We start from the raw sequence: 14,369 nt of genomic DNA, 5'->3' as shown, positions 1-14,369 counted from the left end.
CTTTTGCCTTTGGGTTAATTCGCTTCCTCACAGTGCCACAAGTTTGAAAATTTTAAGTCAGACTTCCTGGTACAATATTTGAAACATTTCAGTAAGGGACCATGGCCAATTATTAACCTATTTACCAATATCAAAATGAAACTCACTGTCTCTGAGATCTGAAACCTTTACCCGACTCTGTATCCCTGGAGATATCGTCACTGCTGATTGGATGTTGGGGAGTCCAAGGACTTGCCCTTGTCCTCATAGTCTCGTAATGTCCTTATATTGTCCTCGTAGAAACCCTGCTGTCCTTGACCAGGACGACCCTACACCCATTTTGTGAAGCAAAAAAAAAAAGTTTAAAGTATAATTGAAACAATTTGGGACGAGAGAGAAGAAAGGCGTGGTTCTACCTGGCTGAGAGGTAATGACTGACAGGTCAGTGTCTGGCCTCTCCGCATAGTGCATCCCATAGTTCATGGGTGAAATCAAAATTACGTCCATGCACGCATGACCATAATATTGACCATAATATTGTTTAAATAAATGTTGCATTGTAGATCACATACATAATGTGGACTATACCTCATTTGTAACAAGTGGGAGTTTAATAGACGGTGGTAACGAAGTAAATGTAATTCATTACTGTACTTAAGCAAATTTTTGTTTGTTTCTTTACTTTTTTTGTTTCTTTACGAGTTTTTACTTTAACTCCATTACATTTCTAAGTCTAATCTTTTACTTTTTACTCCACTACATTATGTGAGATCGGTCGTTCCTTCAGGCGCGTGTGTTAGTAAAGCAAAACGAAAGAAGCGGGAAGCGCGCGCACTAATCAGCGTTCGGTTCAACGGCAGCGCGCAGATCCCCACATAAAAATGAAGAAACTGTAACTCGACACTAAACCCAGGGCCTTATGATCTGAGAGAAATTATTTGAAGTGGTGGAAAGAAAAATTACTCCTTCGTTTAAAAGGGCCTTTTCTGCCAGCCTCAGTCCCATAAGATTGTCTTATAAGAATTCCCCATCTAATCTAAGGAAACACGCAGAGCTGAGCTGTTTTCATAGGCCTGCTGCTCATTTTCTTTAATGAGAACTCAACAATATCTTGTATCAAACGGGTTTGTTTGTGTATGTTAAAATAAGCATTGTATACATTGTGTTAAGATTATTTATTTTGGAGTCATCTTTCATACATAGACCAAAACCATCAGGGTTCATAATTTGGATTATAAATTTGTACAGCCCTCAGAGTTCGGTAGCTGGATCCAGGAGAACAGATTCACAACACACGGGTGTCTGGAAAGAGTTCCTAGAGTTTAATAGTAATACATGTAGCTAAATACAGAACTAAGAAGATGTTTCAACACAATTGGGTAAGAATAATAAAACATATGTATGATTGATGTTCTTATCAGGAGAGGAGGCACAGTAGACTGAATCTAGGGGTAGTGGAAAAGTACAGGGTGAGAGAGAAAGACAGAGAGAGAGAGAGAGGTTCTAACTGAGCAGACACAGATAAGGGAGTGAACTGAATGTCAGGGTGTACTGTCTGAGGGTCACAGACAGTAAATCACAAATTCCCTTACACATTGTTAGTTAGCTAGCTAGCTAAGTAGGTTACTGCTAGTACACACAAAAAACTGTCTTAGCAACGCACTCTGTAAGCTAAGTGAACTAGCTAGCTAGTTATGTGTTTTAACCATTGAATGGTTTTAACACAGTTCATTGGATCTTCCAGCTAGCTAAATGCATCGAGGTGAAATAATAAACATTTGAACATAGCACTTTAACTTAGGAAACAAATTTTATTTTGACAGGTTTTACATGCAGAGTATGGTGCTAAACATTAGAGCCTTTACCTTTACTTTTATTTAAGTACATTTGAAGTACTTGTACTTTAACTCAAGTAGAGGATTAAAGAGAGAACTTCTACTTGTACTGGAGTAATGTTTTACCTTGGGTATCTGTACTTTAACTCAAGTAGAGGATTAAAGGGAGGACTTATACTTGTACTGGAGTAATGTTTTACCTAGGGTATCTGTACTTTAACTCAAGTAACTCAAGTCCACCACTGATTGTATCCCAATGTCACATTTGTAGTCCAAACCAGCTTGAATTGTTCTGCCCTCTCCGACACAGGACCGGCCAGATCATCCAGAATCAGAATCTTCCTCACTGCTGTGGTTACACCAGACACATAACCAATGCAGTGTAGTCCACACCAGCAGGAGGGTGGGGTGTTAGATGAATGACCAACACAAGCAAATATGTTATTGGTAGAGGACTCGTAAGAAAAAGCATAAATGGGTAGATATGTCTGTAGTTGGGTGAGAAAGGTCAGATCAAAGACAGTTCTTTCTGACTGACTGACGGACACACACACAGAGCACATAAAAAGGCAGGGTCCATTCATTGGCAGACACTCAGGGACACTCCACATCATCACGGTGTGACAGGATGACGACGCGAATGCTTAGATGCTCCGCCCCCACCCCTCCACCATTGGCCGAGGTCAGCATGTCTCGGCATTCATACAATTGTCAGTGAGTGTTCAATGATGAGGAGGCAATACTCACTGTCGAGTTCTCCTCTGTGGAACAGCCAGGGGGCGCTGTGGCCCTGTGACCAGGAGATACTCAGAGAAGGAGAGCATGGTGCTGGGGGCGGAGCCTGGACTACTGCCTGCTAGTAACAGTGCAATTACAGTGTGAGATAGCGTCGCTCTCGACAGGGGGCGTTTCCGAAGGACTGAAAATACAGCTGAATGTACATGCATTTAATATTACATTTACAGCTTTTTGGATATATATATATATATGTATATATATATATATATATATATATATATATATATATATATATATATATATATATATATATATATATACATATTTCATTTTGTTTGAAATGTCATTCATATAATGTAGTTAGAAAATAACTTGAAAAATACCTTGAAATGTGTGTGGGGGTGCATGTCATCTGACAGCAAAAGAGAAAGAAAAGGAGAGGGAGAAACCTCAGAGAAAAGAAAACAACAGAGAGAGAGGGAGAGAGTGAGAGGGAGAGCGAGAGAGAAAAAGATACAAACAGGAAGCAGTTGTAACTCACAGCTCCTGCTGTTTAAACCTAGGGGTGTATAACTGTTTAACTGTTTATTTAATATTTATAATATCACTTATCTCATTAAAGGGATTAATAATGAGTCAGATAACAGTTTTCTGTCCGGTTCAAATAATGGCAGAATCAGTGTTTTAACATGTACAGTGTGTGTGTATGTGTGTGTGTGTGTGTGTGTGTGTGTGTGTGTGTGTGTGTTTTCCTCCCCATCAATGACCTTGAGGTAATAATCTCAGGTCATAAGTTTCTTCTTTTCCTGTGTAAAGCATTTTGTGTGTACATGTATGAAAGGTGCTTTATAAGTAAAGTTGTCTTGCCTAATAGGAAAAGCTGTTGTGCTGGTTGAGCTCAGCTTGGCTGATGCTGGGAGAGACCGATAATGTACGACTGATCCACACCTGGGACCTCCAGGCCCTACAGGGGAGGTAACACACCTCCAACCCTACAGGGCAGGTAACACACCTCCAACCCTACAGGGCAGGTAACACACATCTCCAGGCACCTTCATCACATGCAACTGCAAGACACTGGGTAAGACTACAATAATCGATTGGATCACTGTAACGGTCACTATGATGTGCAGCTAAGAGGTGCTTTATGGTTGTGACCGTTGGTGCATTTGGGGTTGCAGTCACCCACAAGGTGAACGGAAGCGCAATGGTGTCAGTCTGAGTGTCACACCTCAGCTGTAGCGTTTCAGTGTCTGTCCCAGCACTGTGAGAGCCTAAATGAAAATGTTCCACCTCCTCTGTCCTAAAACATGGCCGTTTCTTTGGGGAGAGCATCCCGAATCTCTGGTACAGTGGGCCATTGTCCAGAACCGGGTCGAATCACAGCACCAAGGTGGGTCCAGAGCCACTGAGCATCTGTTGTTGGCTTGTATAACAGATCCAGGGTCAGGCCTTGGCTTTTTCTGATAGTCCATAATATATGCCATCAACTCAACAATTACATATACAACTCAGAATAGCAATAAACACAATCTGAATTACACAGACAGCTCAGGATAGCAATAAACACAATCTGAAAGGTAGTTAAAAAGTAAGAAGATGGTCTTCCCTGTAGAGACCCGTCCTCTGTGGTGTCACTGTTCTCTGTGGAGAAACGTAGACCTTAAATACTAAACCCCCTTGTCCTGTTTACTAAATGTCTGAAGATTGGGGTGGTGATGTAATTGCATCATTAATGTTGTAAAAGCACAAACACCCTCATGTGCATTAATCACGATCAATATTTATTTGATTCATTTCACTCTTATTTATAACACCATAACTGTTATTAAAAGTACAAAAAGAAACAAAGTAGAATTACAAATACTCCAAAAATGTAACCTGTACAACCTGTGTATATATGTTAGACTGATAAAACATGTTAGCCTCTTGGTTGAGAAAATGTCTAGAACAGCACAGATCTGTCCAGATAAACGGGAGGCATGTACGTGAATGTGTGAGCACGTTTGTGTGTACATATGTCTGTGTTACTGTGCCTCATCCAAATTAATTTCAGTGAAGACATCCATATCATTCCCTGTAACACACAAAAGACATACATGATGCATAACATTAAATACTGTCACAGTCTTAAAGATCGCAGCTACACACATTTACATATTTGCATGCATGTTTGCCTAATTAACAGATATGTTTGCATACACAAATCAATATAAAAAACCTCACTTCAAACTGAATTTACGTGTATCACATGTATGTGTATCACATGCATAATATTCTAAAATATGCTTTATAAGCATATTCGCATTTTTAATGGCATAGTAGTGCTAGTGGTTCTAATGAACTATTCATGTGGCTGATGTAAAATTGGATGTTTAGTGATACAGACCAGCATTTGTGACGTTGTTGTTGTTTTCGTTTTGTTGTGATTCACTAGTGTCATCTGGAGCTGAAGATGCCAGTTCAGAATCTCTGCCAATCAGATCTAGGTCCAGATTAAACTCCACCTTCTTCATGGGTGGAGTCAGACTAGTGTCGGACAAGAAGCTGTCTTCTTCTAGAAGATTCAATGATGCAATTACATCTGTAGTGTAGAGAGGCAAATGATAGAAACACCCTTCAAGTTTCTGAAGGCATCACATGCCGTAAAGAAGTAAGCAGGAAAAGGTGTGTATTGATCTACTATCAGCACATTCTAATAAACTAATGATGTGTATCCAATCAAAAGAATTGATCGATTTTTAAAGATCACATCTCTGGATGGTATACGCGTCATCACCAGATGAGGAGGTTTGTTCAGTATCTCCATGTGTGGGATCCGTTTCCACTGCGTGCCCATTGGCTACTGGACTGCCTTCCTGGGGCTTTTCATCCTGAATGTAGTCTTGAACTGCCTCTGATTCTGAGCAAGGAAGCAACATAAGGGGTTTTAATATCATTACACGTTTCATCCAACAGTGTTAATGTCAGCGATACAGAGGTGACCCAGTTACAGTCAGGCAGAGGGGATCAAACTAGTTGGTATTGTGGAATGGAGAACGTCCTTATTCATAAATCATGAATAAATAATATCATTATGGGTGGAACTGAGTTGTCTTGCCTTTGATGGATTGCTCAAAGGTGCCCCCCTGTTCCATGCTGCGCAGCGGAGTGTCATGGTCATTGGCATGATAGGTCAGGTCAAAGGAGTAGCTCTGCACACACACACACACACACACACACACACACACACACACACACACACACACACACACACACACACACACACACACACACACACACATACATCAGCCAGCATGTAGCAACACCGACATCCCAAGGGTTGTGACACCAGGCTAGCACAGGCGAAGCGTACTGTGTGAGAACACGCCTTGTGCCTTACTGCTTTTTAGGAAAGAAAAGGTCATTTAAACAGAACTGAAATTACAAAAAAAGCGTTTTCAGCAAGCTTCCATTCCAGTAAGAACAACAGTGCCTATGGGGAAACTGCAGGCATTTAGGTGGTGGTCATTCTTTAGGTGATGATGCTTATGGCATTGATAGACCTATGTAGTCAAGAAAACAAAAGAGTTGCAAACTATCACATTTACAAAACTAGAGATAAATACATTTGAATAAATTCAGTATTCATGCGTATTCTATGATTCACTGCGTGCTGTGGCCTTTCGGTTGAGTGGCGTTTACTCACCCGTCCTTTCTTCCAAAGAATGTAGAGAATGATGACAAGAATGATGATGAAGATCAGGATGAGGATAAGAAAAACAATCCCTAAACAAACAGAAGTGTGTAAATGAGAACACTGGCAGTGTGGGTGAGTCTGCTGTGTGGACCAGCTGCTAGTGTGTAGAATCTTCTCACCTGTTGCTGTTGAACCCTTGTTGTCACGATCCACCACTGAAACACAAAAGAACAGTCACGTTAGTATAGACCAGTAAGGTGTACACCCCTACACTACAGTGTAGACCAGTAAGGTGTACACCCCTACACTACAGTGTAGACCAGTAAAGTGTACACCCCTACACTACAGTGTAGACCAGTAAGGTGTACACCCCTACACTAGTGTAGACCAGTAAAGTGTACACCCCTACACTACAGTGTAGACCAGTAAAGTGTACACCCCTACACTACAGTGTAGACCAGTAAGGTGTACACCCCCACACTACAGTGTAGACCAGTAAAGTGTACACCCCTACACTACAGTGTAGACCAGTAAAGTGTACACCACTACGCTACAGTGTAGACCAGTAAGGTGTACACCCCTACACTACAGTGTAGACCAGTAAGGTGTACACCCCTACACTACAGTGTAGACCAGTAAGGTGTACACCCCTATACTACAGTGTAGACCAGTAAAGTGTACACCCCTACACTACAGTGTAGACCAGTAAAGTGTACACCCCTACACTACAGTGTAGACCAGTAAGGTGTACACCCCTACACTACAGTGTAGACCAGTAAGGTGTACACCCCTATACTACAGTGTAGAGCAGTAAAGTGTACACCCCTACACTACAGTGTAGACCAGTAAAGTGTACACCCCTACACTACAGTGTAGACCAGTAAGGTGTACATTACGCTACAGTGTAGACCAGTAAAGTGTACACCCCTACACTACAGTGTAGACCAGTAAGGTGTACATTACGCTACAGTGTAGACCAGTAAAGTGTAAACCCCTACACTACAGTGTAGACCAGTAAAGTGTACACCCCTACACTACAGTGTAGACCAGTAAAGTGTACACCCCTACACTACAGTGTAGACCAGTAAGGTGTACACCCCTACACTACAGTGTAGACCAGTAAAGTGTACACCCCTACACTACAGTGTAGACCAGTAAAGTGTACACCACTACGCTACAGTGTAGACCAGTAAGGTGTACACCCCTACACTACAGTGTAGACCAGTAAGGTGTACACCCCTACACTACAGTGTAGACCAGTAAGGTGTACACCCCTATACTACAGTGTAGACCAGTAAAGTGTACACCCCTACACTACAGTGTAGACCAGTAAAGTGTACACCCCTACACTACAGTGTAGACCAGTAAGGTGTACACCCCTACACTACAGTGTACACCTTACTGGTCTACACCCCTATACTACAGTGTAGACCAGTAAAGTGTACACCCCTACACTACAGTGAAGACCAGTAAGGTGTACATTACGCTACAGTGTAGACCAGTAAAGTGTACACCCCTACACTACAGTGTAGACCAGTAAGGTGTACATTACGCTACAGTGTAGACCAGTAAAGTGTAAACCCATACACTACAATGTAGACCAGTAAAGTGTACATCATTACACTACAGTGTAGACCAGTAAAGTGTAAGCTATGTTTCAGTATAGACCAGTAAAGTGTACACCACTATGGTACAGTGTAGACCAGTAAATTGTACAGCATTACACTTCAGTGTAGATCAGTAAAGTGTAAACTATGCTTCAATGTAGACCAGTAGTTTTCACCACTACACTACAGTATACTCCAGTACAGTATACTCCAGTAAAGTGTACACGTCACTGTTATGTTTAGGGAAAAACAAAAGTGTGTAAATGAGATCACTGGTAGTGTGGGTAGTCTGCTGTGTGGACCAGCTGCTGGTGTGCAGAACCTTCTCACCTATTGCTGTTGAACCGTTTTTTTCATCCACAGCTGAAACACAAAGGGACAGTCATGTTAGTGTAGACCAGTAAAGTGTAGACCACTACACTATAGTGTAGACCAGTAAAGTGTACATCACTACTCTACAGTGTAGACCAGTAAAGTGTACAGCACTACGCTACAATGTAGACCAATAAAGTGTACACCAGTACGCTACAGTGTAGACCAGTAAGGTGTACACCCCTACACTACAGTGTAGACCAGTAAGGTGTACACCCCTATACTACAGTGTAGACCAGTAAAGTGTACACCCCTACACTACAGTGTAGACCAGTAAAGTGTACACCCCTACACTACAGTGTAGACCAGTAAGGTGTACATTACGCTACAGTGTAGACCAGTAAAGTGTACACCCCTACACTACAGTGTAGACCAGTAAGGTGTACATTACGCTACAGTGTAGACCAGTAAAGTGTAAACCCATACACTACAATGTAGACCAGTAAAGTGTACATCATTACACTACAGTGTAGACCAGTAAAGTGTAAGCTATGTTTCAGTATAGACCAGTAAAGTGTACACCACTATGGTACAGTGTAGACCAGTAAATTGTACAGCATTACACTTCAGTGTAGATCAGTAAAGTGTAAACTATGCTTCAATGTAGACCAGTAGTTTTCACCACTACACTACAGTATACTCCAGTACAGTATACTCCAGTAAAGTGTACACGTCACTGTTATGTTTAGGGAAAAACAAAAGTGTGTAAATGAGATCACTGGTAGTGTGGGTAGTCTGCTGTGTGGACCAGCTGCTGGTGTGCAGAACCTTCTCACCTATTGCTGTTGAACCGTTTTTTTCATCCACAGCTGAAACACAAAGGGACAGTCATGTTAGTGTAGACCAGTAAAGTGTAGACCACTACACTATAGTGTAGACCAGTAAAGTGTACATCACTACTCTACAGTGTAGACCAGTAAAGTGTACAGCACTACGCTACAATGTAGACCAATAAAGTGTACACCAGTACGCTACAGTGTAGACCAGTAAGGTGTACACCCCTACACTACAGTGTAGACCAGTAAGGTGTACACCCCTATACTACAGTGTAGACCAGTAAAGTGTACACCCCTACACTACAGTGTAGACCAGTAAAGTGTACACCCCTACACTACAGTGTAGACCAGTAAGGTGTACATTACGCTACAGTGTAGACCAGTAAAGTGTACACCCCTACACTACAGTGTAGACCAGTAAGGTGTACATTACGCTACAGTGTAGACCAGTAAAGTGTAAACCCATACACTACAATGTAGACCAGTAAAGTGTACATCATTACACTACAGTGTAGACCAGTAAAGTGTAAGCTATGTTTCAGTATAGACCAGTAAAGTGTACACCACTATGGTACAGTGTAGACCAGTAAATTGTACAGCATTACACTTCAGTGTAGATCAGTAAAGTGTAAACTATGCTTCAATGTAGACCAGTAGTTTTCACCACTACACTACAGTATACTCCAGTACAGTATACTCCAGTAAAGTGTACACGTCACTGTTATGTTTAGGGAAAAACAAAAGTGTGTAAATGAGATCACTGGTAGTGTGGGTAGTCTGCTGTGTGGACCAGCTGCTGGTGTGCAGAACCTTCTCACCTAGTGTACAGCACTACGCTACAATGTAGACCAATAAAGTGTACACCAGTACGCTACAGTGTAGACCAGTAAAGTGTACAACACTACACTACAGTATAAACCAGTAAAGTGTACAGCTCTACACTACAATGTAGACTGGTAAAGGGTACAGCACTACGCTTCAGTGTAGACCAGTAAAGTGTAAACTATGCTTCAGTGTAGACCAGTAGTGTATAGCACTACACTACAGTGTAGACCAGTAAACTGTACAGCACTATGCTACAATGTAGACCAGTAAAGTGTACACCACTACGCTACAGTGTAGACCAGTAAATTGTACACCACTACGCTACAGTGTAGACCAGTAAAGTGTGCACCACTACACTACAGTGTAGACCAGTAAATTGTACACCACTACACTACAGTATAGACCAGAAAAGTGTAAACTTCACTGTTATGTTTAGGGAAGAAAATCCCTAAACAAACAGAAGTGTGTAAATGAGATCACTGGTAGTGTGGGTGAGTCTGCTGTGTGGACCAGCTGCTAGTGTGCAGAACCTTCTCACCTTTTGAATCTTTTTTTTCAGTAGTCACCTCTGAAACACAAAGGAACAGTCACATTAGTGTAGACCAGTACACCCCTACACTACAGTGTAGACCAGTAAAGTGTACACCCCTACACTACATAGACTAGTAAAGTGTGCACCCATACAGTGTAGACCAGTAAAGTGTATACCACTACACTACAGTGTAGACCAGTAAAGTGTACACCCCTACACTACAGTGTTAACCCCTACACTTCAGTGTTGACCCTACTCTACAGTGTTGACCCCTAACTCAGCTGAGAGACCCCATCACACCATTTGTTTGTTTATTTAAAGTCCATTTTAAGATTTCTAGGTAAGCATCAGGGCCACTGAGAGTCTTCAGATTGTTACTGAAGTGAACTAGGATACCAACTAAAGTCATAGTCATGTGTGCTGCTGTGATCTACTGAATGTGAGGGGCCTGTTAATGTGCCTCTCTCTCTCTCTCTCTCTCTCTCTCTCTTTCACACACACAGACACACACACAGACACACACACACACACACACACACACACACACACCCCACTCTGACAGCCCCAACAATGATCATTTTGTACAATGAACGTTGTAAATGTTTATCAGAGTCATTTACATACTGGTGAAGCAGAACAAAAAAATAATTTGTAGATGATCATTGTTTCCCAAACATTTGACCTGAAAGTTTTCTACAGTCGTTCTGTAGCCCAGGAAGTGGTAGACACTGCAACCGCCTCTACCATCACACCACAACTGCACACCATCTACAGGACTGTACACGCTGGACCGATCAAATATGTTTCTTGTGCAGGAAGTGTGAAAATAATAAAGAACTCAAAAAAGTCTAAAGTTAAAAACATGCAATTCAGCCACTCCACAGTAGTTTTCAGTGCTTTTGAATTAGAGGTAAAACCATAGAAACTGTTGTTCTGACATTCTGGTTAAAATGATGCATGATAGCTACTCTGGGAGTAACAGCTTGTGGTCAAAATGTGTTCATTTTCTTAAAGAATTTTAAGACATTTAATAAGATGTACCAGCCATGATGTAACCAGAGAAGGAAATCCCTAAATGTAAATTTAGCCTAGACGCTAGCCTGACAGGAATCTACCAATCTATTGCACACTCATCTTGCCAGTAAGAGTGGAATGGAGAACTTTGATCAACCCTAAGTACAGAGGCCAGCTCGCTTTGTTGTTGTGTGTGAAAGCGTGTATCTGTTGGCATTTGTGCTGGCCAGCCCCTAAACACCTACACCAGAAACCGTAGGCAGGCACCAGACTGCAGCACACACCTCAGACACTGCAAACACACCCGTGCCCTACACCAACCCAGTAATTGGACAGTGAACTCAAATGGTAGCAAAAAAGAGCTGATCTAGGGTCAGTCTGTTATGAAAAGTTTCATAACCCAAACCGAAACATTCTGCTTCCTCCATAGTGTTTGTATTAACTGCATTTATGTCTTACCCAGCACACATAAATAACGTTGCAGGTGCCATCCTACCTTTAGATGAAGTAGTGCTGGGAATGATCTCGTTAGGGGCTTCAGTGAAGCTGAAATCGTCGTCATCGCTGGACGTATTATTCTCAGGATCATTTGTCCCCTCGATGCTGGGTGTGATATCTTGGGTGGTGTCTGAACTGTTTGTGCTGGTCGTGAGGACAGTGGTGGAGATGTTGTCATGGGATGAGGTCAACGGTGTGGGGCTGGGGTGGGGTTGGGTGGTTTTCCCCTCACTCTTTACCACACACAAGCACAGCAGGGCCGCTGCAGGAGGAAGGGGGAGGAAGAGGAGCAGGACAAATACAATGAACACGGGCCCACAACAGCAGAACCGAACAAATGCAATGAACACAGGCCCACTACAGCAGAACTGAACAAATACAATGAACACGGGCCCACTACAGCAGAACCGAACAAATACAATGAACACGGGCCCACTACAGCAGAACCGAACAAATACAATGAACACGGGCCCACTACAGCAGAACCGAACAAATACAATGAACACAGGCCCACAACAGCAGAACTGAACAAATACAATGAACACGGGCCCACTACAGCAGAACCGAACAAATACAATGAACACGGGCCCACTACAGCAGAACTGAACAAATACAATGAACACGGGCCCACTACAGCAGAACTGAACAAATACAATGAACACAGGCCCACAACAGCAGAACTGAACAAATACAATGAACACAGGCCCACTACAGCAGCGCAAAAGCACAGCAGAAGTGCTGGAACTTATTAATACTTTTAAAAGAGGAATTAAAGTAAACCACATAACCACCCTAACACACGTGCACATACACACATACACACACGTCCTGTGAAACGTGAAGATCTCTGATAAATGGATACTGCCCACCTGGTCCTATGGGGCTTTGGGTGGGCCCGTCTGTGATGAACCTAAAGTAATGTCATCATTGCCAATGCAGGCAGGGGCTTTTTCACCTGCCTTTAGGGCTTTTCACAGGCCTGCATGGCTCTTCTAGGCTACAGTGGTCTACATTAATCACACCTCTTTTTGCTATGCTATGATCTTCCATCGGTTTTCGAGATGTCACTAATGTGAAATCCCACCTCTCGTCTGGGGCACCATGTGCACATCTGTACTTTTTATTCGTAAAAAAGTTTATTAGACAGTAAAGTCCTTTCTGCACTTACGTAAACAAGTTTTTTATAAAGACATCAGGAGACTTCAGTGAACTGGATTTGATCTTATATCACAGTAAACAGTTATTTTTGTTATTGCATTAGGAGGTAGTTTATGACATCGCTCAACTTGATAACTTGGTCATGGAAAATGAAATGAGAGCCAAATATACCAAGAGCCTATTTGATGAAATATATATATATATATATATAATAATATATATTAATAATATATATATATATATATATATATATATATATATTAACATGCATATGAAGTAAATATTAATATTTGTGTGCTAAATTTGTGAAGTTTCTATAAGTGTACCAGTAAGGTTCCAAATCTGCCTAGTACACACACAAAAAGGCATGTGATGAATTTTTAACTAAAACTAACTTTTTTCATAACCAATACAAATAAACAAATGAATAACTTACCAAGAATATGTTTGTAAACACGGTATTTTGCCATGGATTTTGTGTGATAACTCTCAGTATGAGAAGTTTAAAAGTGTCGCGTTTACACCAAACCGCGTTTTTTCTCTCGCCTTTTGTAGAGCCAGTCTTCGAAACCGCCGGCCTGAACAGGATGCATGCACACTCCCTCACACGCGGTGTGCAGAGCGCATTATGTCAGCTCACAGGAAGTCCAACACACACGAGGCAGGATGCAGAAAGAAACGTCTTCATTGACTGTCTCTAATGTTCTCCCAATATACTGCACACTGATGTACTTATAACGCAGACTTTTCATCCTTTCCTCCCTAGAACAGGTGCACTGCTCCTCTGAGGGCCTTGTTCATGTGCTTTTGTGCAGACAGTCTTCAGGAACATGATACTGTGTGGACGTCCTTGTGTTGCTGCATTCTAGCACAGGAGGGTTGATGTGGTGTACTGGGTCTGATGGGAAGCAGATCCTCGTACCATATGGATGCTGGTATGTTTGTCTGTGCAGGACCGACATGGCTCCTGAGCCTGCATAGCTTTCAGAAGTTCAAAGCTTGTTCAGAACTTCAGAACCGAGTCAGGATGGGAAACTTCAGGATCACTGGATGACACATTAGTGAGAGGGTAGGAAACCAGACAGTCAGACAGACACTAGTTACAGCACGTCGGCTATGTCCAAGTTAAAACGCATCTCATCCTGGATATTGCCAAACCTTACAGCAATGTAATGGAGGCAATGGACATAGAGTCTCACCTATGTCCATTTACTGAAAGAGTTAAGGCACTAAAATACTGTTAATGAGTTCATGACTGCAGGCAAGGTTGATTTTGTGCTAGGGTTAGAGCGCCATCTTGAAGAGAGTGTCAGAACTGCAGCTCCAGTGGGCACGCACCTGTGGTCACATGACACG

The 14,369-nt window shown here is 42.0% G+C and overlaps 1 protein-coding gene across 1 annotated transcript; it reads right to left on the bottom strand.

Moving 5' to 3' along the window:
- Positions 1 to 4,339: 4,339 nt before the first annotated feature.
- LOC143498967 (uncharacterized) lies at positions 4,340 to 13,622 on the bottom strand. Its single transcript, XM_076993879.1, has 11 exons — positions 13,450 to 13,622; positions 11,854 to 12,117; positions 10,350 to 10,379; positions 8,987 to 9,019; positions 8,169 to 8,201; positions 6,411 to 6,446; positions 6,241 to 6,320; positions 5,653 to 5,746; positions 5,332 to 5,454; positions 4,942 to 5,136; positions 4,340 to 4,629 (listed from the first exon to the last, which is right to left on the bottom strand). Exons 1-11 carry the CDS (start codon positions 13,481 to 13,483, stop codon positions 4,580 to 4,582), a joined length of 972 nt encoding a protein of 323 aa, XP_076849994.1. The 5' UTR covers positions 13,484 to 13,622; the 3' UTR covers positions 4,340 to 4,579.
- Positions 13,623 to 14,369: the final 747 nt, after the last annotated feature.

This window comes from Brachyhypopomus gauderio, unplaced genomic scaffold (assembly GCF_052324685.1).
Source record: "Brachyhypopomus gauderio isolate BG-103 unplaced genomic scaffold, BGAUD_0.2 sc127, whole genome shotgun sequence".
Lineage (NCBI taxonomy): Eukaryota > Metazoa > Chordata > Actinopteri > Gymnotiformes > Hypopomidae > Brachyhypopomus > Brachyhypopomus gauderio.
The sequence above is the reverse complement of the archived record's forward strand: the minus strand, read 5'-3'. Positions and strand labels throughout refer to the sequence as shown.